Source organism: Pomacea canaliculata, linkage group LG13, assembly GCF_003073045.1.
Source record: "Pomacea canaliculata isolate SZHN2017 linkage group LG13, ASM307304v1, whole genome shotgun sequence".
Classification (NCBI taxonomy): Eukaryota; Metazoa; Mollusca; class Gastropoda; order Architaenioglossa; family Ampullariidae; genus Pomacea; species Pomacea canaliculata.
The window spans coordinates 2,309,944-2,331,776 of NC_037602.1; the positions used below are offsets into that span (position 1 = coordinate 2,309,944).

Genomic DNA, 21,833 nt, shown 5'->3' on the forward strand with positions numbered 1-21,833 from the left:
TTATAAGTGTAAAATTAACAGTAGACTTTACTCAGCTGAGAAACACGAGCAGGTGTACACAATGTCCTAACATTGCTCCTAGTTTTAAAAAAAAAAAACACAGAACAGTTGTACAGTCCCCTGCAGTGCTTGCTCCTTGGGCAACTGCTGAGTTCGTGTAATAGAACGGGAGCTAGGTAAACACGGGGCAAATCCTCATGAAATACAAGGGGATGTCAATCGAGTTTTTAAACGAAGTGGTATTTTTTTTTTTAAAGTCTTGGGGCAGTAGTAAATCCTGTTCCCACAATTACCCTGTTCGCTTATTTCAAGTGCGCCAGCGACTGAATGTATTTATAAATTTCTGTAATTAAAATATGGTGACTGCTTGTGCAATTATTGATGATGAACCATCTGCTGCACTTCTGTGTCAGGTCGCCACCTTTCAGCCATGATGATGTTCTCTCAGTCGGTGTGGACTTGAGTGTTTAGTGTACTAATAAACATGAGATTTTAGCATTTAGTATGTACTTAGAAGAGCAGGATTTATTCAAGCAAGCAAGAACGACTGTGATCTTCACAATCACTAGCAATGAAATATTAAAATGTAGCCAATTAGTTAATTAAAGTTGCATTTGAAAAAAAAACACACACACACTTTTTCACTGCGCAAGTCTGTCGGGAGCGTAGGGGAGCATAAGATGGACGGAATGTTGTAGTTAAACACATCATTTCTTGCTGACTACACTCTTCACTATTCCACTATCCACGCTGACACCACTTGTATGAAATAGTCTAACCTATTTAACGGACATCCACGATCAGCTAATTACATAATTCAACAATCATGAATTGTAATAGCAGTACATGGCAATCAAAGCCGCCCACCCATAGTGTACTCACCCTGCCAAAGCTTTGAGTTGTCCTAAAGTGCAGCAGAAGCTGTAGAATGTCACCTTTACAATCGCCTTCACTAATAAATGCAATGTCCACCTGATCCCACACGCTCTGACTCACATCCGGCACTGACGTGTTCATTTTACTCGCAATATCAAAATATCCTCCCTCCCACGATTTCCTCTTTTATCTAGAATCGACCGCCTATTATTTAAAATTGACTCGTCAGGTCAGTTACGGGCTCACGTGGACCCCAACACATTCAATTCAATTCAATTCAATTCAATTCAATGGAACTTTATTATCTCACTAGGAGAAATTATATGACGTGGTATGACAACTGGCAATAGAGGTTTTTGGTTCTAGGAACAGGACAAATGATGGATGTTTCCAGATATTTGGTACAGTACTCACATTTTACAGACCAAGAGAACAACTGAGTGAAAACACCAGACAGCTGAGTCTCACAGTTTTTCAACACTCTTCCACAAATACCATCAGGGCCACATGCGTTCCTCACATTCACCGGTCTAAAAAGGGATAAAACAGCGTTTTCCTTAATCACAAAGTCATCCAATTCGCTCCCATGCTGCTCCTCCCCTACTCTCTCCTCCAGTGCAGAAATCACATTAAATAACTCCTCCCCAACATCATCCCTCTCAAAGCGACAATGAAATGCATTCAGTTTGTTTGCATAATCTACTCTGTAGGCAGGAATAAGACGTACAGCGTTGTGATCGGACTGACCGATTTGAGGGAGCTTGATGGATTTGAATACATTGGAATGTTGCCGTAGCAACGATCGGGGTCACCATCAAGACGGGTATTACAAGTTACATATTGTTTGAAAGCAGGCAGAGCAGATCGTACAACCCCAGTTATTAAAATCACCAAGTACAAAGTTAGGAGCATCTGGGCTAAGTGACTGTAGCGATCGGACAACTTCGGCGATCTCCGTGGCGGCGCGTGACAATGTCGCTGTCGGGTGCGCATACACAACAGTGATACACACCAGTCCAAACTCACGTGGCAATTACTTGGGCGTGAGAAATATGTCGATTGAGCGACTGGATATCGGTCGCCATGTTGACCCGGTGTGCCAGCAACAACACCAACTCTGAAAGCACAGAAAACAACTGCCACCACCACCAAACCGTCCAGCAGCAACACAGCACGCATCCTGAATCTTTCATAAAACTTCCAAAACGAAAAATAGTCCCTCCAACAGGGCTGAAACAGGTGAACAAACGTAAAAACTATGCCAGCTGAACACACGCGTCTGAGTCGCCCCGTGTGAAGCGCCCCTTTTGTGACGTGTACGGTGGTTATTAATTATAGGAAGTATGGACGGATGGACGGAAAGGGTAACAATTGCCAATAACCTGGTGTTGGATATACACAGGTCAAAAGCACAGAATGAAGTGGGTCAGTGATATAGTTCGAAGTCACGCGGTGATGTCAGCAGTGACGACAATGTACTATGACGTAGAAACGTAGCGGACTAGGTACTGAAGCACAGACAAAAATAAATGTGAATAAAGGAAAATAAGACCACATATCCACAACCACCGTCTGCAGGCACCACACTCGGAGAAAATTCACTCGCAGATCAGTATATCAGTATATCAGTATATCACATATATTCACACATGAGCGAACTGAAGCAGAACGACGACAAACAATCCATTGAACGAAAGTAAAGATGAATCTGCACAGAACGGTCACCACTGATCATCTCCCACATAACAGAACCAAAACCGAGGACACCAGAATGAAAGAGCAGCACATCCAAGCTGTTGCAGCCAGAAACTAAAAATTAAAGTCGACAGCGAAGCCTCGGTAAGCAGCAATAATCCATCAGGCAAGACCGAAAACAAAGTAGGTACCACCCATCCGCCATCTTCATACGTCATCATAAATACGACATTAATGTCTTTCTCCACTCCTGTTATTTCATGAGAAGGACATCCCTTCTGTTGAATCCCAAATGAAGTTGTTCTTATCATTGTACTGGTCCCCTTGATAAGAAAGGCGAGTTTATGTGAAAACATTTTTCTACAAGCTGTCGCAGTGGTTTCTCCCTCAGTAGTTTAATAGATCAGCAGAAGTGAAGGAAGCCATGACTATTCCCATACTCCTGCTTCTCCTTCTTGGAAGCTTCGGGGTGTACTGCGTGGCAGACGACAGTGACAACGGTTTGTTTGAGATCAACATACGGATGCCGAATGCTACTTCTCAGAGGGTGAGTTGTCCTGAGCTTATCTTGAGTAGTATGGACTCGTTCTCTGCCAGCAGTTCCTGATAAAATAAACATCAACATATATGAACATCTTAGAAAACATGTGCAGTATTAAGACTAAGACGATTAATAATTATTTGATCGATCACTCCGACTCATGGCAAACGAATTCTAAACCTCGATGATGAGTGTATTGGATGTCTGATGTGTTTTAGACAAGCTGTCGACCTCCATTATGGCTGTCATGAATTTCGTCTGCTGTTTCACAAGCTGCATTAGCTAACAGGTGTAATGATAATATTAGTCGTGTAGTAACTTGGTGTTGTTAAAAGTCTTTCCCTGTTGTTGTCGAAATGGTCGTTCTCAGTCTCCTTCCTGGAGAATGACCTCCTTTATGCTGCAGTTGACCTCTTGAGTATTGTATCTGAGATGTTTAGTGTTTGTATAATGGTCACGACATCTTGTTACTAAAAACAACAAATAAATTAATAAATTAGCAAATATTTCTTTTTTAAAAATGTGAACACGAAACCACCACTGTTTAAAATATTGGTGTTCTCACATGTTCGCTTTTTGAAAAAAAAAAAAAAAAGAAAAGAAAAAGAAAGCAGTAAGGTAGATACAGACCGGTAAAGTTTTTGTGTTTTTCTGTATCAAGAAAGACGACCTGGTTTGCCATGCCTACAAGCTGCCAAGTACAGAATCCTATATACGTAAGTTATAGTATGGAAGAAAGAGGAGGGGCTTGACTATACATCATTGTGTATGGATAATTGTGTTGTCAGTGTGTGTGTGTGTGTGTGTGTGTGTGTTCGCTTCTGCATTTGTCAGCAAAGTGTTCGTTTGTTTCTCAGTCGAGGCTTTTCCTTGCTTAATTTTTCTTTCTATCCATCCACTTTCAGTGTTTCAATGTTTGTGGTGTGTTTATATTTTGCGAGATTTTCAGAAGGCATGTGTGGATGGACGGAGTGCAGGATGTAAATCTTCGCTCCTATATCTTTCTGTCTTACTGTCTGTCCATCTTTGGGAGCATTGTAGTGGAATGGTTAAAAGACTTGCTTGTCATCACCACCACCACACACACACACACAGAAAGAGAGAGGCCCAGCGTTCGAATCTCAAGATACTCTCTGTTTGCGATACATGTTCGCAAGGCTCGACGTCAGGGGAGTTTTCTAGTGCGAAATCACCTCTAGGTGGAAGCACTTTCCCGCCAAACCAACTAACCAACCAACCAACCAGCATCTGAGCGTCTGTTGACTTCAGTTTGTCACTTAAATCATTGCCTTTGCTTTTCATAAACGATATTGCTTTCTTTACAAATTTTTTTTATCTCTAGTTTTTTTCTCTTTCATTTATTAATTGACTGCTCGATCGTACCCAGATCAGACTAACCTAATATGTTTCAGTCAAGTTCATCCCGCATGCCAGCATGCACGTGGCGCACCACATGATGGTATACGGCTGCACTACGCCTGGCGACAACCAGTCTTTCTGGTCTGCATCCTTTCATTCTCTCAATCTTCTTTCTTTTCTTCGTCTTCAAGCTTCCCTATTTGGTCTGAAATCGCAAACCTCTATCTGACAACAATTCTTGTGGAAGATAACTTCTAGAAAAACAATCTCTGTCGCACCGTTGTTGCAAACTACAAATCCCTATAATAACATCACTTGTACTGTTAATCTTCGTATTTTTCTTATGCCTTCGATTTCGCAAGGGTCTTTGCCATGGTGTTTCAGGAGTTGTCCACTCTTGGAAGATTCTTCGAAGATGTCTGTCTGTGGGGATGGCGGACGACAAATTGTCTTCGCCTGGGCAAATGATGCACCTTCAAAGAACCTGCCCGACGGTATTTGTCTCAAATATTAATGTTCACTGGAGACACCAACTGAGCAGACACCATGGCGACCTGCTCACACTAAACATTTCATGTTTACTATAAAAATTGCCCGGATATCCAGTCTGGCATCAATGCGCAAAAGTTATAATTATTTTCCGGCCAGATTGATTTTGCTGATCACTAGTGTTGAGTTTCAATTTGCTGGAGTGGCTTTTGTCCTGATCTCTGAAATAACATCATACAAGTTTTGTAGAAAAAAATACTTGTGTCAAAAACAAACGTTTGATATATTTCACCGGAACCTCAAACTAAGAGTATAAAAAATATTCTCTGTAATGCTCAGTGTCTTCTTGTTTACCTGGTAGCGTGGATAATAGTTCGGTAGTTTATAATGTTGTTGCTATCAGACCAAAATTCTATTGAAATATGTAAAAAATGAAAAACATTACTTTAGTTAAGGGAAGCATGGAAAACATTTTTCTTATCTGACTGATGTCATATACCTTTTGATTAATCACTGTAAGACATTTGAGGAGAATTCAATGTTTTTAGGTGTGGGATTTCGCGTGGGTGGCAATACTGGCATCACTATCTCGTCCTACAGCTGCACTACGTGCATCCGTTTGGAGGTGAGCTGATCTGATTAGAAATACTTAAAACTCGAGGGAAACAACGCCGGTTATTTGTAATGAGAAATCTCCCTTCCCTCTCTCACCCACTCTTTCTCTTGCACACACACATACACACTCATACAAATGTACAGAGAAAGAAAGAATTTGGTTTACCATTGAACAAAGTTAACATTAATTTAGATGAACATACGATGAAATCTATTAGGTTGTAATTTCAATATAATTACATTCTGGAATGTTAAAGATAGACAAAAAGCAGAAAGATACAGTGAACTGGAGACAGAAACGACAGAGACAGAGGGAAGCAGACAGGATAGACAGATCTTTGAAAGACTATCCTTGGAGGAAAGTATAAAGAAAATTTACGAGCGAAGGCAGTCATAAGCGGGGTACTTTTAATGTTTTAATATCGAGGCGGTGATTAAGAATTCTTACATTTTCTGAAACTCTTCTGTTCTTTAGAAGAACAATCGGATACATCCGGCGTTACACTGCAAATGACGACACTCGGTAAGTAAATTATTACATACAGGTGAGTTCATTAGACTTCCAACAGAAGGTGTGTGTGTGTGTTGTTGTCTGCTGTATATGTTTCTCTAGGCTAGGACAAAGAGCATGAAAGTGTGAACAGTACAAATAACCGAAACAAAACAAAAGTACCAAAAAAATTGTAAAGCTCTGTAAGTCATTACGAAATGTTTATTTTCAGAGCACGTAAATCACAAGGAAAAAAAAAACTGCTCAATAATCAAATCGATCTTGTATTCTTTAGTTATTTTTTTCAAAGAAGAAGTGACAGTACCACCCACCCTAACATTTAACAGTCATATATTTTTACTTATTTATTATTTTCATTGGTTGTTTTTTTTTTATTGTTGCAGTCAGCCTCAGCAGGCCGGCTACTATGTTCTTGGAAATTATGGCAGCATCCCGCCGCAAATGCCAGGTTTTGTTTTCCAGCATACAAATATATCCACGATTACTTGTCGCGAACTTTATTCCCATAAACATTTAATAATTGTACATTTTTTACAGATACAGACACTCACGCATGCACTGATAGCTTGCAGTCATCGTACACACGTGTTTGTGTGTGTGAGAGAGAGAGAGATGGGGGAGTAAGAACGAGATAGAGGAGAGGGTTGTGTTTGCTTTCTTTTCATCCCCACTGAAGTATTCAAGTATTCTTCTTTTCTTGTCTTTGACAGCTTTTAAGATGGAGTCAGCATGTGAGTTCAACTTGAATTACACAATCTACCCTGTTGGTTACAGAACTCACGGACATAACATTGGTATGTATGTGTGGCTTTGTTTGTCTTACCTCCATAAGTAGCACTCTTCAAAAATATTTTTAATTTAGCAGTCTGTATTATTTTGTGGTGTGTGCAGCGGTGGTGAACTCTGGGTACAGAATCAGAGATGGCGAATGGGTTGAACTTGGTCGGATGTCTCCACAACGACCACAGGTATTTTGTTCGTCGTATATTACTTCTATTGTCTGCCTTTCATTTATCTCTTTCCTTATTAACTATTTTTGTCACTTCAGTACCAAATGAAGTATAGCCCTGACAGTACAGTGGACATTTACTCGAAGACAGCGCCACACCTCGCAAACAAGTGTGCACAACAGATCATTCCTTGGCAAAGCTTGTCAAAACCAGTAAATAAGACTCACAAAGTATTTCTATGATAAAAATTTTATGTTAGAACTGAATGCTAGTTTTACTGTGTATCTTCGTTTTAATCATCTAAATATTTACGATAACTACTGCATTCGATAATGTTGAATGGTTGTTAAAAGACATAAGGTATTCCGTTGGTAGGGCGTTTGTCTTATATACTCTGATTTTTTTTTTTTGGTTTGTAACCTGTCAGACTTTCTACGACATAAAGACTCCAGGCCTGGACATACGCGATGGCGATATTCTGGTGAGAAAACTGTGTTGATCATCATCATGGCGTTGTAATATTTGTCTCTTCTTTCTTCCCCTACTTCAACTTTCTCACCCCTTTTGACCTTTCTTTCTTTGCCAAAATTTTTGAAAAAATTCTGCATCTTTCTGACTCTTTCTTGTCATTTGATGTAACCCCTGCTCGCTCTTTCTCTAAACTGTCAACACATTTCGTCTCTTGTTCACAGACATCGCGCTGCACATTCAACAGCATGAGGAGGACTAAGCCGACACAGATCGGGTGAGTACTGCATACAGGAGGATGACTACAGGTGAAATGTCAGCCAGAGTTCAATTTGAAATTTAAGTTTAAAGTTGATGGCTGGTTAACAATAGATTTATATTATTTATCACGAACAAGTTTCTGTGGGGATTTCTTTTAAGTTCTTTTATCTCGTTCTTGCTTCAAGCCCTGAGAGCATGTTCCTTAGTGCGCTTTTCAAATCACATTATTATTATTATTATTATTATTATTATTATTATTATTATTATTATTATTATTATTATTATTATTATTATTATTATTATTATTATTATTATTATTACAACGGAAATGTTAATGAAGCATGTTTTCCTATTTCAAAAGTATGTTTAGAGTGTCATGAAACATAATGAATCCAAGGGAAATATTGCCGTGCTCCATATGATATATATATAGCGTGTCCCTCCGGGCTTTTGATGGCTCTAGTCATAAATTTGATGATGTCTGCTGACAGTCCTACCAACGACGACGAGATGTGCAACTTCTACATCCTTTACTCCACCTACGAACAGAAAGACCTGACCACGGCTACTTGCTTTCGCAACGGCAACACATTTTTGTGGACGGAATATTTTACTCAAACACCGCCCGATGCCAGCTCGCTAAGGGGATCCCTGGTGGCGAAGAGATCCGCCGCAAGTTTAACTTGGATCCCAGATGAGACCCACAACGACTGGCTGTCCGAGGTTTGGTACAACGAGGACAAGATTATGTTCGTTAAGCTGCTCCTGGAAAAAAATTCTAGTCTGGGTCTCGCAGATGTTCAAACGATACTGTCACGCATAGAGACTTCTTCAAAAAGATTAACACAGACTTAATAAAGACATTGAAAAAAAAAACACGAGAGCCAAAGCTAACATCGCAGACAATGTCATGAGTTTCTTTTTTTTTATTGTTATAAAGACCTGTCTTTGTAGTTGCAGAATCATTAATTCACACAAAGCATAAGTTGATCCTACTTGAGCATTAAAATAAATACATAAATTCATATATTTTTCTACATTCAAAAATAAACAAGCGAATATACTCACCTAGGCAGCAAACAACCCTCAGACTGGCAAAAAGCCAGTCAATGAAACCTCAGAATAAAAGGAAAAACAAAACCAAACAAAATCAAGCAGTTGGTTGACCTCTCCTCATCCCTTGGACACTTTATCTGTCCCTTCTTTTTGGTCAAATCATAAAAACGAGTCCAGGCAGTTGCCCCTGCTCAACAGATGTGCCTGTCTGAGATTTTTCAGTTGGCGCGAAGGTAAATATTATGTCCCCATCGAAAACTGTGAGTCGACCGTTACTCCCGGCGTAGGTGTGAGAACCTTTGATGTCCACCGCCAAGGTGTACCACGTGTTTTTGGCTAGCCTGCAGGGTTCATCCAACATGACGTCGTAAATGTCCAGTTTGCTGTCAGTGGCAACGTCGCTTGTGACTTCCGCTATGGCCCTGTCGTTGGCGTCGAGTAATCTGCCCTTTACGTGCAGAACATGGCTGCCTCCTCTGCACGTTCCGTATATGGTAAAACCCTCGACATACAGGTCTTGATTTGTCTGAAGACAAAGTCAGCATTTATTGTCTTAACGTTTGTTGCAATATCAAAATTATGAGAAAATAGAAAATGGTCGACTCTATGTTTTCATTTCCGCTTTCAAAATAAAAATAAAGCTATTGTTTAATGAATGTACAATAAGTGGAAGGAAAGAAAACAAGTTTGCAGACATACATGCACGTTTTCATTACCCAGATACACCCCTGTCGAGTATTGCAAAGAGCTTTAGTACATGTACTTGTAAATCACTTGCCTTCAAGCAGATTGCACTTTCGCCTGACTGGTTGTTGTAGGCCAAAGCAGCTCGGTTCTCAAACCGATTGAACCTTCTGTGTCTCTCTTTCTTGCGGGGCACGCTCGAAAAGTGGGCACAGCGCATGGCAGGAACAGGAAGGACGCATGACGTCGACTTTCTCTTCCTCCGACAGCAGAGCGCGTGAAGCCACCTTCTGCACGAACACCTGCGGGTCCAGCAAAGGGAGGCGAACGAGGAAAAGCGCGGAGCCCAGCATGATGCGGCGGTTGTCGTCCGTGATTTCCAAGCTCCGTCTCTGGCATTCTCTTGCCGCCCACCTGAGATTATGCGTCAGGTGACGACAGGAAGAAATGAAAATACCGTAAGGTCTTCATTTTTTCTTGTTTCATGGTCTTTCTCGTCACTATTAATTTGATATTACATACTTTCCTTCAGATCGTCTCTTCTAGAGTTTAGTAGTGCGCCTGCTCGTTAACCCCCACTTCTCTTTCTCAAAGCTCACCTGTCCATAGCATCCCACACTTGTTCCTCTTGGCATATGAGACTGTCAGAACCGATGATGCTGACCAGACAATCGTGACACAGCTCAGCGATGTCCTCACATGCCAATACCGTTCCCCTTTCCGGAGAATCAGCTCCAGAACACGCGACCGGAAGTCCAGCTCTTCAAACAGATGGGCCTGCTCCATGACAGCGCATGCGTTCTCCACGTCCAGCTTCTCCTCCACGTAGTCTATGCAGGCACGACACAGGCCGGACACTGAGTACTTGCTGGCAGCATACAGCACTGACAGCACGCTGGTGGCATCGAGGTGGGCAACACCCGTATACATGTACCTGGAGAGTTCATAGTTCGTAGGTCATAGGACAAAGGTCGTAAAATCTTTATATGCCGGTCCTTTCATGAGAGCACATGCGCGAGAGTGCACACACACACAAACACGAGTACATATGTATGCAAGATATATGCAGTTAGAGATAAAAATGGTCTGCGAATAAGTCTGTGGATAATTGCCGTAAAAGAAGGGACAAGAGATGAAGAAAAGAGAGATCCACAGGCAGAGGACTTAAGGAAGAGAGAGAGAGGAGAGTAAAGACCCACAGAAAACATTCCCTAGGAAGGAAAAAGAGATGCGTGCAACCTCAGCAGTTGCGAAAGGCTGCAGGCTCCACATCCGGGACCTCGATGTCCTTGTCGCTAGGCTCGTGCCAGGAGCCGTGGAACATGGCGGCGAAGACAGGACTGCGACTGACCAGCATGTAGCGGTGCGCCCCCTGCCGCTCGCGCTCCTCCCCCACCACAAAGTGCACATCACAGGCAAACTGCTGCTCCAGCATCTGACGATTGCATTCTATGATGTCATCTGTCTCGTACCAGTTCTGGCCTGTCCTCGCTAGCCACCGCAGGTGACTACAGGCATCATCATCATGATAAAAATAAAGACACATGCGCAAACACAAATAGGATTTGTATAGAGCATTTCCACACACGGAAGCGAACTCAGTGGGCTTTAAAAGATGTAATTAGCAGAAGGTAGTGATGCCGTGAGACAGAGAAGGGTATCGCAATCAGGCAATTCATCATAGAAACGCACATAGACAATGAACATTACAAGGAAAACACACACACACACGAACGCAGACACATAACACATAAAGAAGCACGCATGCATTCCTGTACACATCTTTTGGTCCCAAACTACACACTGAATACTATTAGAGAATAACTGCAGAAGTCTGATCATTCAGCGCTATATACTGAGAAGGAGAATTGAAACTTTCTGACCTTTGCAGGGGTGGACACGATGCTTGCTGCCATCAAGGACACATAAATATCACACACCTGTGTTGATGTTCCTGCCACACCTGCCCTAAACACACCCTTGACAGGCTGACTAACTAGACATGATCTACCCTTTTATACCCGCATACCCGGCAGTAACCACAACAGACTCCAGAGATCAATGCCTGGTTTAGGTCATCAGCTCGTCTCCTTACACGCGCACCTGTCCGCACTGGGAGCACATGGCCTTATATGTATGTCCTCTCACTGCGCGCCTCATTTATGGTCTGAAGTTTGCGATGATAAAAATAAAGTTCTGAGTCAAGGCGGGGCACTTCTCAAACCTCAGTATAGGCTCTCTACACTTTATTAGAACGTGTGTACTATAAGTTACTCTTTCACCCTCTCATTTCTCCTCTCTCTCTCACAGACAGACTGACAGACCGAGATATGTATTTCGCGGTTAGATAGACGTTTGCCATATATGGCAAGCTCCTAAATAGAATGTAATCGACGATGCAGAGATCGTTAAAAAAAGGAGAGAAACGCCGGCGATAAAGCAAGTTCTATAAATAGCACCTACCCTTAGTCGGACAGTCACCTGATCGATTATGCCCATAAAAGGATGTAACGTGAACATCGCGCCTTCACTCTACATACAAGCTACCAACGTTAGCGCAGGATTCAACTGCCTGAAAAAGCTCATACAGCAATGATTAGTATCATGTCTTCTTTATTAGCTTCAATTGAACTAATGGATGGTTCTTGATATAAAGTCGACTTTAAGTCAGTAGATGAATGCTCTACATCAGGCAGTGTGGCGACGTGTTGGGGTGGGTGGGCAGGTGTTTGGGAGGGACGATGGGTGCTTATCTAGAATAATGTCAATTCAAACCACTTTTCCCAAATTTTGCAGAAACGTTTTCTTCTGCACGAAATTTTTCTTTTAATTAAATTTAATGTCACACGCTATCAAACAAATGGAATGATTCTAAATACCAACATATAAAAATATTGTTTGATTTACTTAATTTTTAAAATATATTAGTTAATTGTTTAGTTCCATGTTAGATGTTATTAAAATGTTTGATGAATGGTTTTTTTAATTTTGATATAAATAATCTTTAAACCACACAACAAACTATTGGGTTACCTTCCTTTTGGTGATGAATTATCCAATTATCAAACATTTGCAGAATCAGTGGAAGGAGAAAAATACACGGTAGCTGAAATAAAAGCACAATCAGTAGAAGGTGGTCACTAGCTGATGTCAAACTCCCAAACTGCCGCCAGATATTCGTCTATGCCCAGAAAAAATCTGGAACGGGCTAAAAGTCATTTTGCTAAACGCAAAAGGTACAAAGTCTGATTTGATTTGATTAAACTCATCTCAAATGCCTTCAGTCAAGGGACGCAATTTGCCACCTTTTCTGGAAGAGTTCAATCCCTTGAAGTCCTTGCCAAGTGTTCGTCGTGATTATTGCTGACATTATCAGCACAGAAACAGAGCGAGAAGTGGTACTGGTACCAGCCCTGTTCCATCTTCATCGTCTTCATTATCACTGTAATATTGTAATCGTCTTGTCTTTTAAAGCTTTGTGGCCTAGGAGTCGCAGGAAATATTTGTTCTACTGTTGAAATATTAATTTTTTTAATTATTTTCTTAAATGTTAGTTTTGATAAAGAAAAAGATGAATAGTAAACACGTGCAAATCTATCTTATTAAGTAGTTTATTTGACTTTCTGTGATTTAAAAAGAGAGAATATCACGTCGACAATGGTAACAATTATCTTAGCTGTTGATAAATCGAAACGAAAACTCTGTATATGTAATTACATACTCAGCGTACTATTGTATAAGAACATATAATACAGAGTTAACAATAGGGGAGCGGCCCGGTGGCGCAACGGTTAGCGCTGTTAGCGCCTGTCACCGCCTGTCACCAATACAGTGAAGGTTGGCTGCCCTGAGTTCAATTCTCGTCTCGGGCACGCTGTTCTTTCTCTGCACGTGGCACCTGTTTACAGGGCTGGCTGCTCTCCGCCAAGGACGGTCCCAAGCCCGGCTGAAAAAGGAGGAGGGTTGGGCGTGGGGCCAGCACCCCCACCCCGTAAAAACAAATCCCTGCTACTAAAACATCGACAACAGTAAACTGTCGTCGATGACCTATGCACCAGGAGGTGCGAAGGGCAATATATATATATAACAATAGGGGAGAGGTGGACATGAAAGGAAAAACCCAAAATGTGATGATCCTTCCAAATCTGTGCCGATCTCTCTTTTCTCTCAATCCAGCAAGTGTTATAGTTAGCTGTATAAACGGTCCCTTTAGTTCACATTCAAGTGCAAACCCAGCTTTGTGGCACATCTTAGTAAAGTCTAACATTCTTACCTTCCCCAACCCTCTAGGGAAGTTTCATGTAATGCTGACGTGTCGGTTTTCACAGGTAGCTATAAGCGATCCAACCCTAAACTTTCCGTTTCCACATGTCGATCTACTATTGTTGGCCGTGTTTCCAGGTCACAGTAACCTAATAACAAAGGGTCACCCTACCCACGCCTGTATCGATTCTTTATTGATGGCCAGAGGTGCGAGTGACCCCTGCAGCTAAATAAAGGTTCTTGGGGCTGAAGTCAAGTCATTACCCTTTTTATGAACTTGGCAGTCAACTAGGCAGTGATTTGAAGCCTGCTGTAGCCTGCTGTCAGGTGTTTGCATTGCTTCCCGCTCAAGCGCCAAGAAAGTAGTCACGGCGCCGGTCTCCTGACATTGTAAGTGAGTAGCCTCGTGTCTCGTGTCTGCATTTCTTACCTCACCTGCCTAGGAAATGGGAAACAAACTGTTGGCGTGAAACACGCTTACCCTAGCAAGGTAAATGTCGCAGTAGGTGCTAACACCTAACAAAAACATTGAAGGAAGTCTGCAAGAACATGGTGACCGTGGAAAGAAAGAAGATCGGCCAGTAACAGCTCTCGACCGGGTGGTGTTGTCCGCTGGAGGTCTCGTGATGGGTAACGAGGTAGCCCGGGTGGAAACAGAAACCGAGGACTGCACTGTCGTCATCTTCGAGGACGAGGATGAAGTGAACAGCACTCCCAAGGACACGTATTTCGTGACGAAACTCAACGCTGTGGAGGTCACCGGAGTGCCGAAAGGTCAGGCCATCAAAGTGGGCGTGGTTTACGACACGGATGAGAGCGGATCCCAGCGCTTCGATCTCTTCAGACTGCGGCACTTGGGCACTTTAACGATCCAGGTAAGAGCTGTCGAGTTCTTTTCTTGAAATTTCATGTAATGCTGACGGTGTCGGTGTCACAGGTAAACTATAAGTAGGTGAGATCAACACGTTAGTTGGGGTTGGGCACGGTGTTCAAAGCATAACTGCGCTAAATATATATTACTACTGTCCTGAGAATAACAGAAATCTCGCCAGGACTAGAAGTACAGGAGAGGGGAAGTAATGGCACACTGAAAGGTCTGATGAACACAAGTGCAGACAGCAGTGGTCTTCACCTTCACACACACACATATAAATTCACTTCCATTCTGTTTGACAATGATAAAGTATATACTCGTAAAACCGCGTTTTGATTTTAGTTAGTAAAGTTCATGTGTGTGGGGTTTTTTTATTTTATTTCTGTTCTCCCACTTTCCGCCTCCACCTTACTTGTGATCGTGGTGTCGTGGGTGTGTAAGCCAGTCATGCGTGACGGCGCAGTGCTTCAGCTTTGTGGCTAATGTGCGTGGACCACTCCACTCAGTCACCAGGGATTATTTAGTTGCGTGCTGGAGGCGATAGCTCATCAATAACCCGCAATATGATAGCTTTAATGAGCTCTCCTGGTGGGGGAAAATGGAGATAATTTGCTATCTGGCGAAAACGTATTAGGGTCGCTATGCCAACTGTTGATTGGTTCAGATGAAAGGGTAACAACTGTTCACAGGTGGTGTTACATGAGGGAAAGCCACACGAAGCGTTCGGTCCGACTGTATTCGACTGCATATTTGCAAGCACAAGTAGAATAAATGTAAGTTCAAAGACAGACAAAATGATGGTTCATGACACAACTGGACACTACTGACACAAATGACAAAGGAAAGAAGCCTGACAGAACTGAGGTCTTCTAGGATTGTTACAATGTTTCTGCTCCTTCTCGATAAACCCCAATACTGAGACAAGAGTGGTTTATATTGGAAAGAGACTTGTGGATGGTAATTGTAATAGTTATTTTGTATTAGCAGTTTCTTAATGTAATGTAAGTTGTACCTGAGTTGATAACTAGTATGAATTGTGAGATTTTAACAGTTGATTAACCAAGAGTAAAAGTATTTGTGCTTTGTATTTGATAATAATTATAATACCATGTGCTTCATATTGGTAGTTAAAATTTTTTTAGAAGAAGCAATTAAGTTATTTTTTAAGTACGTGTTTTTTGCGATGCGGTTGGGTGAAACTCAACCCTATTTGTCTTAGAATAAACAATTAATTACTCATTCTGGAATAGCAGTTAGAGTAGGGTGTCCGTTATCTTGATGACGCCGGGTAATGACTTGGAACACCTTGCACATCTAACACATGTCACTCCATCGCTTCAGCCCCGTGCGGACATCATGTGGTCCACGCTGATTGCTTTGATGAGGTAATGGATGCCTTGCAATCGATACTGGAGGTGTCTGGAGACATCTCACATGTCCTGCATCCTCAATAGTCACCCTTACTAGCATCAACTCCATGTCGTTCACAGATACACACACACATTTCCCTCTACTTCCAGCAGAGTTTAGTGATAGAACTAAATGATGCACAATTTCTTTGAGCTCGTTATCTATTTTTTAACTTTCTTTTTCTAATCTTTTATTTCTCTGTTACTTGTTTTTCAGACTTTAAGCAAGCAGAATGGAGTCACAAGATGGGTAGGGGGACAACTTCTAAACAGAAACATGAAGCTCAGCAAATGAAGCGGAACCAGGAGAAAACATTCAAAAGGAAACACATAGGATGACTATTGAACACAGAGTTTACTGATCTCCATCTCCAACTATGGGCTCTTCACTCTTGGACACGCATGCAGTCCACACGTGCTCGCAGACTCACAATTTCGAAACGTTTCTTCCCTTCTCGAAAGGACACAAATACAAATAAATGTTTTTTAATATTAGTTCCACTTTACATGAAATTTGAGGACTCAAAAGCAAGACACCAACAGCAGTTCGTAGTATCTATAAAAGCAATGGTATACGGACTCGGTGCAGCAATGACAAGCAAAGAAACATTAACTTCTCTTAATGAAAGTAAGCGTTTAGTTGGATATATGTGTTTCTTTTAGGTTTTCAACATCTTCAAGCTGCAGTTAAGATAAATTATGCGAGAATGTGTCCAAGGTGCGCCTTTCTGTAACTCATTTTTTGTCCTCTACTCAGTCACAAACACCTCGTGTTCTCACTGTAAGACAATATGTCTTCCTCTTTTAAATTTTTCTCCATCAATAGATTAGGTTACTGATGATGATGAGGATTGATGATTGATGATGATGATGATGGCCAAACATAGAAAAATGTTATTAAAGGCTGTTGGCGTATGACATTGGTTCTACAATGGACACCACTTTGATATTACTATTAAAAATAAATTATTTGCTATTTATTACCCAGTATTATTGTTGCCATCATCTTCCTCGTCGACATCATTTTTGTAATTTGAGACAGAGGACACTGACATCCGTTTGTAAAGATGAAATACAGCACCACTGTAACCAGATCCAGATGTTATTCACAAATATTTGCGGTAAACATTAACATCGGCATTTATCCAAAGTTGCATGAAAGAAAAGAATGAGAAAGGATGATAATATGACAAACCGGCGAAAGAGTAAGTTACACTAGTGATGTTTGAAAAAGCAGCACTTGAAAGTTTTCAGATGTACTCATGGTTTAAAAAGAACTTAAGGAGCCAGAAATGTCCAAATTTGGGGGCAAAAGAAAGAGAAGGAATGTGTGCCAACATTCACGGGTCTAATTCATGGCACAAAATATTATCCACGTTCAATTGTCGCTGGTAAAGAATACCTCGGAAGAAATACCACTTTATTTGCCATCACAGGTTGTTGGCTATAACGACACCATAGAAGGGGAAAAAACTCCTATAACACTAAAACATCATGCCTAAAAGAGTTGCTTCCCTTTGACATTGTCTAGGAAGGACGACTTGAATACGTTGAGATAAGCATAAAATTTAGAAGAATTTTAATCTTCAAGGCTGTCCGATCGCAAATAACATTCTCAATGATAATAGCAGCAGGACGACAGTGTACAAACAATACTGCGTAACATCAGACCACGGACATGTACAGGTGGATTGCTGTCTGTCTGCCAAGACCAACACTTAGTCTCTTGCGAAGTGATCCGCTGTTAGTCTCGGTGAGCCTAAGCAAAGAATGTGACTAAACTGGAAGCTTTGTAGTATCATGCCTCGTTTTGGTAGTTAACTAGAAACAAAATCATCTGCCAGCAGTCCAGTAATAGAAGTTGACTGCTGCAAAACACACACACACACTAAGATATGGGTCAACGCTACAACCGAATTTAAAGACAGAAGAAATATTTAAAGGAGAGAAATGGAGAGGGGTAGAGTATGAATTACATGCATGTCTATCAGGATTTCGTTTTTGTAATGAATAGCTCAGTCATGTGGACTCGTGCCATTTGCTGCAGCTTTCTTAACTTCCGGTAATTTATTGTTCTCTTTACCAGCTAATCTGTTCTTTTTAATGCTCTTTTCGTGCCACTGTATGCAAGAAGAAGGGTTTTGAGAGAGAAAGGATGCTGTAAGAAAGAGAGAATGATGAACAGTCACACAGACGAGATAGGCGTGCGGACCAGACAAGAATGAAGATAGATGTGCTGATATAGACAAACGCACTGTAATGAGACAAACGTACACTTTACGCAAAGGTGTATTACACACACACACGGGCCCAGCAGACGACGATGAGGATGAAGAGATTTGTAGGTGAATCGAATCGAAGAGGCACAAGCTTAGATGAATGTCACTGAGAGAGTCATAAAGAAGATGGCGGACGAAGACCGTTGTTTTCCCGCTAACCTTTTTTGCCAATTTTTAGAGCAACTGCTTTTCTCTCATATATTATATAGACAAACATGCAAAGCAGACAGAAGAAAAGAAGACAGAAAAATGTGGAAGGAGATAGACAAGCAGATTGATTTCCCGGGAACATTTGGAAGTGTGCGCGCGCCTGCAGGCTGCACTTCTGCGATGCAAGACCTGATCGGTCCCTTGTCTCGCTGGCTTGAGATGCTTTACTGCATTGTGTCGGTGTCGTCTTGTGGGACGGCCTCCAGAGAGTAAACAGGCCTGGTGTAGGGAGGAGTGTAGGGAGGAGTGTATAATGTCCTAATGTCGAATCACGTCCCTCTCTTAATGGACGACCTTTTCATGGTTCTCTAGCCCCGCGCTCGCTGGGGCTCTGTGCAGACGCTCCCGAATAAAACTGTCTGGATAAAGAAAATATTGGAAAGGTCTCTGCCCTGCCATGCCAGACTGGAGTCTCTTTCATGGGCCTTAAACCACTGGTCGCCATAGCGTCGGGCCTGCAGTCTTGCTGCGGATCAGAGACGGTGCGCATTGAGCGCCTTAAAACAAACATGGCGCGCACAGGCGTGAGCGGAAGACGCGACAGCGCATGTGCAGTAGTCAGTCAGGGTGTGAGTTGTGCAAGAATTTTAGTGCCAACCTTTCGTGCCGCAAATAGTTGGGTTGAGAGGCTAAGCACATGAGCCATGCTGGAATTACTGAATGCAATGTTACAGGCTTGCTGATGAGCACTGGCAAGATTTCGCTCAGATGTTGAAGCCCCTTGATAATTATGTTCAGTATTAATTATCCAACAGTATGTGTGCTTGGATTACTTAATGCTTAAGCTCTGTCATACGTTAAGAGCCTTAGTTGCTTAATGATGATCATCAATGGTGAGACTGTGAAACTTTTAAGTTCACCAGACAGACGATATGTGAAAGGAAATATTTGATCATGTGACTTCCGAGAGTATTCAAGCATTTCTCATTTCCCTTCTATGTTTCTTATGCTTTTAGCACTTCTCATTTCGCTTCTCCAGTGCTGGTGCTCGTGCACGTTTGTCTCTCCTCTCCTCTCTAGTTACCTCGGACCACTGTAGACCCACCTTTTCACAGCAGCCTCATAACCGGACAGGAAGTCGATAAATCTGTATTCGTCATGAAAACAGGTTCGGGAGCCTTCGTGTAGTCTCCAAGGCCACGAGTCTCCATTTCATGGGTTCCTTGCCTTGATCTGCACGAGAAGAAGATGGACCAAGATGTTCTTTGGGCCGTATGCACGCCTGAAAAAGGAGAGCACATTAGCACCAGGCACGTAAGTGCCAGGGGAGGTCACCAGTAACAGTACCAGTTGCTTCCCTGGACACACTTTATTTCTGAAGTGCATTTTGCGCACCAAATTCTCAAAGGCCCGGGAGTTCCTCATTGCGCCCAACAAGAATATCAGATGCCGATTCCCCAGGCCTAAACAGACATAAGCTTGCATGTTCTATTACTAATGGCTATCCCTCATTACAGTGTGTAACTAGAGGAGAAAAGACAGCTTAAGCCTGTACGAGTCATAAAATGGCAGGACGTGTCAGGAATAGGATGGTTTATTTTTTAACGAACCTGCAAAAGCTTTTTTCTGAATGCTATCCTACGCACTCCAACCCTTACATGCCTCCAGGACATGGTCTGATGCAAGGAAGAAGTAATGAGCAAAACAGCATAATATAGACTAGACGAGAATTAATGTTCCAAGGGGACACAACATCACTCCTTTTTAAAGGACACGAATTTGCAAGAAGTGTAAATAATGGCTTTCGTCAAGACTAGAAATGCGTTTTAGTTTTCTCTTTACACAGAAATGAGCCAATGCGCAATTCTCCACACCTCATTTCCACAGTATCAAGCCCGAAGGAGCAGCAGGTTCTACCCACACTGCTCACCTGCAGAGGTCGGAGGTCCGTTTATTAACTTTCGAAGCTTCAGTTTACAACACCGCCAGGAAATTTTGCGCCGACTCCTTCCCGACAAATAAAAAATGTTTTGTTTACACAGAACCTTGCATAAGACCCAGGAACTTAATTTTCAGAGTGGAAGGCTGATTGGTCTGGACACATTGTGGTCATTGTAGTCTACATGGAATTCTGCTGGATTTTCTGTTTGTTTCGGTTTGTGCGTGTTAGACCTCAAGCCATGCAATAGATAAAAATGTAAAATTCGTTCGGAAACACGAACTCTCAGCCCTTCGCTTCCTGCTGATTATGGCTGTTACTGAAAGATGTGGTTTGGTAAAGGTTAGAGGGTGCATCTGCAAGCTCTTCTTGATCATTGTCTTTACTGCTTGGAGAAAAATTGACTTTGTCAGCTAATTTCCTTTAATAGCCTCTTCGCTTCTAGAAAACACAGGCTGGCCGGACTCCCCGCGAAGTAGCCAATGGGCGCCAAAAAAATTCTTGCTCAGTGTTGAGTCGCAATACTCAGAGAGTAATTTTCAACAAAGGAATTATTTTGACAAAAAATATGTTTATGAACAGTGCAATGATGCATGTTGGTTTGTTTTCGTTACATTACGTGTGATGTAACCATAGTTATTTTATAATCTATCGCGGAAGGATAGACTGGTGAATAAATGACTGTGATGATCCCACAGGCTGCCACAAGCATCAACGTTGCCTGTCCCCCCAAAAAAGATGCGGGCAAGCATTTCTCATGTAATTCCTCCTGGCAATGAGGCCAGTTTTTGTTTGTCTGCAGCAAGCGGCTTCAGTCCCACACAGGACAGACACGACATGACGTCCAGGTAATTATAATAATTATAATAATCAAACACTGATAGGAGGCGGCAGCCTCGTGTGGTACGTGCCGCCTCCTCATTATTGCAACTTGCTAATAATAGCTGCTCCCCACCCCATCCCATCCAACCCCACCTCACCCCACCTCCCAGGCTGGGAGACTTTGCGTGATGTACAGACTAAATATTAACTTCTCCAGTAATGAAGAAGGCGCGTGACTCTCTCGAGCTGTCATAGCGGATAACAATGTACATTTGTCATCGCCTTCTTTCTCTATTATCTCCTCACCTTCTGTTAGTTCTCTCCCTCTCTTTCGTATTCCCGTGGTTGACAAGAAGCTAACTAAAAAAAGAAGTTGTCTGCAGCTGTTGGGATGTCGCGATGCTGTGTCGTAAAGTGGTCTGAAATACTTATTTCCACGTAGACGATATTTTGCCCAGAATTCTTTTTTCTGTTACCGGGCCAGACACCACATCAACGAGAAAAGCTGTTGATTTGTTCTTTATTATCGCCTAACATTTCGCTGATTGGTCTTCATGAGAAAAAAAAAATACAAATTCTTTGTAGGTTGGGA

At 42.0% G+C, this 21,833-nt stretch overlaps 3 protein-coding genes and 1 long non-coding RNA gene across 4 annotated transcripts; 2 read left to right on the forward strand and 2 right to left on the reverse strand.

Annotated features, from left to right (window-relative positions):
* Positions 1 to 1,147: 1,147 nt before the first annotated feature.
* On the reverse strand, positions 1,148 to 2,673 carry LOC112554549. The gene is made up of 2 exons (XR_003097257.1): positions 2,023 to 2,673; positions 1,148 to 1,788 (listed from the first exon to the last, which is right to left on the reverse strand). It is a non-coding gene; the product is annotated as an uncharacterized LOC112554549 (long non-coding RNA).
* A 156-nt stretch (positions 2,674 to 2,829) lies between these two features.
* On the forward strand, positions 2,830 to 8,614 carry LOC112554548 (peptidylglycine alpha-hydroxylating monooxygenase-like). The gene is given in 14 exon segments (XM_025222359.1): positions 2,830 to 3,118; positions 3,774 to 3,828; positions 4,525 to 4,612; positions 4,856 to 4,965; positions 5,509 to 5,541; positions 5,544 to 5,585; positions 6,051 to 6,102; positions 6,470 to 6,534; positions 6,797 to 6,880; positions 6,978 to 7,054; positions 7,464 to 7,517; positions 7,729 to 7,781; positions 8,257 to 8,402; positions 8,405 to 8,614. Coding segments are annotated over 14 exon segments (1,041 nt in total). The 5' UTR covers positions 2,830 to 2,995; the 3' UTR covers positions 8,464 to 8,614.
* Positions 8,615 to 8,652: 38 nt separating this feature from the next.
* Positions 8,653 to 11,051, reverse strand: LOC112554348 (BTB/POZ domain-containing protein 6-A-like). The gene is made up of 4 exons (XM_025222088.1): positions 10,747 to 11,051; positions 10,105 to 10,439; positions 9,600 to 9,919; positions 8,653 to 9,347 (listed from the first exon to the last, which is right to left on the reverse strand). The coding sequence occupies exons 1-4, from the start codon at positions 11,049 to 11,051 to the stop codon at positions 8,976 to 8,978; spliced, it is 1,332 nt and encodes a 443-aa protein (XP_025077873.1). The 3' UTR covers positions 8,653 to 8,975.
* Positions 11,052 to 13,673: 2,622 nt separating this feature from the next.
* LOC112554606 lies at positions 13,674 to 17,804 on the forward strand. Its single transcript, XM_025222493.1, has 2 exons — positions 13,674 to 14,643; positions 16,269 to 17,804. The coding sequence occupies exons 1-2, from the start codon at positions 14,395 to 14,397 to the stop codon at positions 16,344 to 16,346; spliced, it is 327 nt and encodes a 108-aa protein (XP_025078278.1). The 5' UTR covers positions 13,674 to 14,394; the 3' UTR covers positions 16,347 to 17,804.
* The last annotated feature ends 4,029 nt before the right edge of the window (positions 17,805 to 21,833 follow it).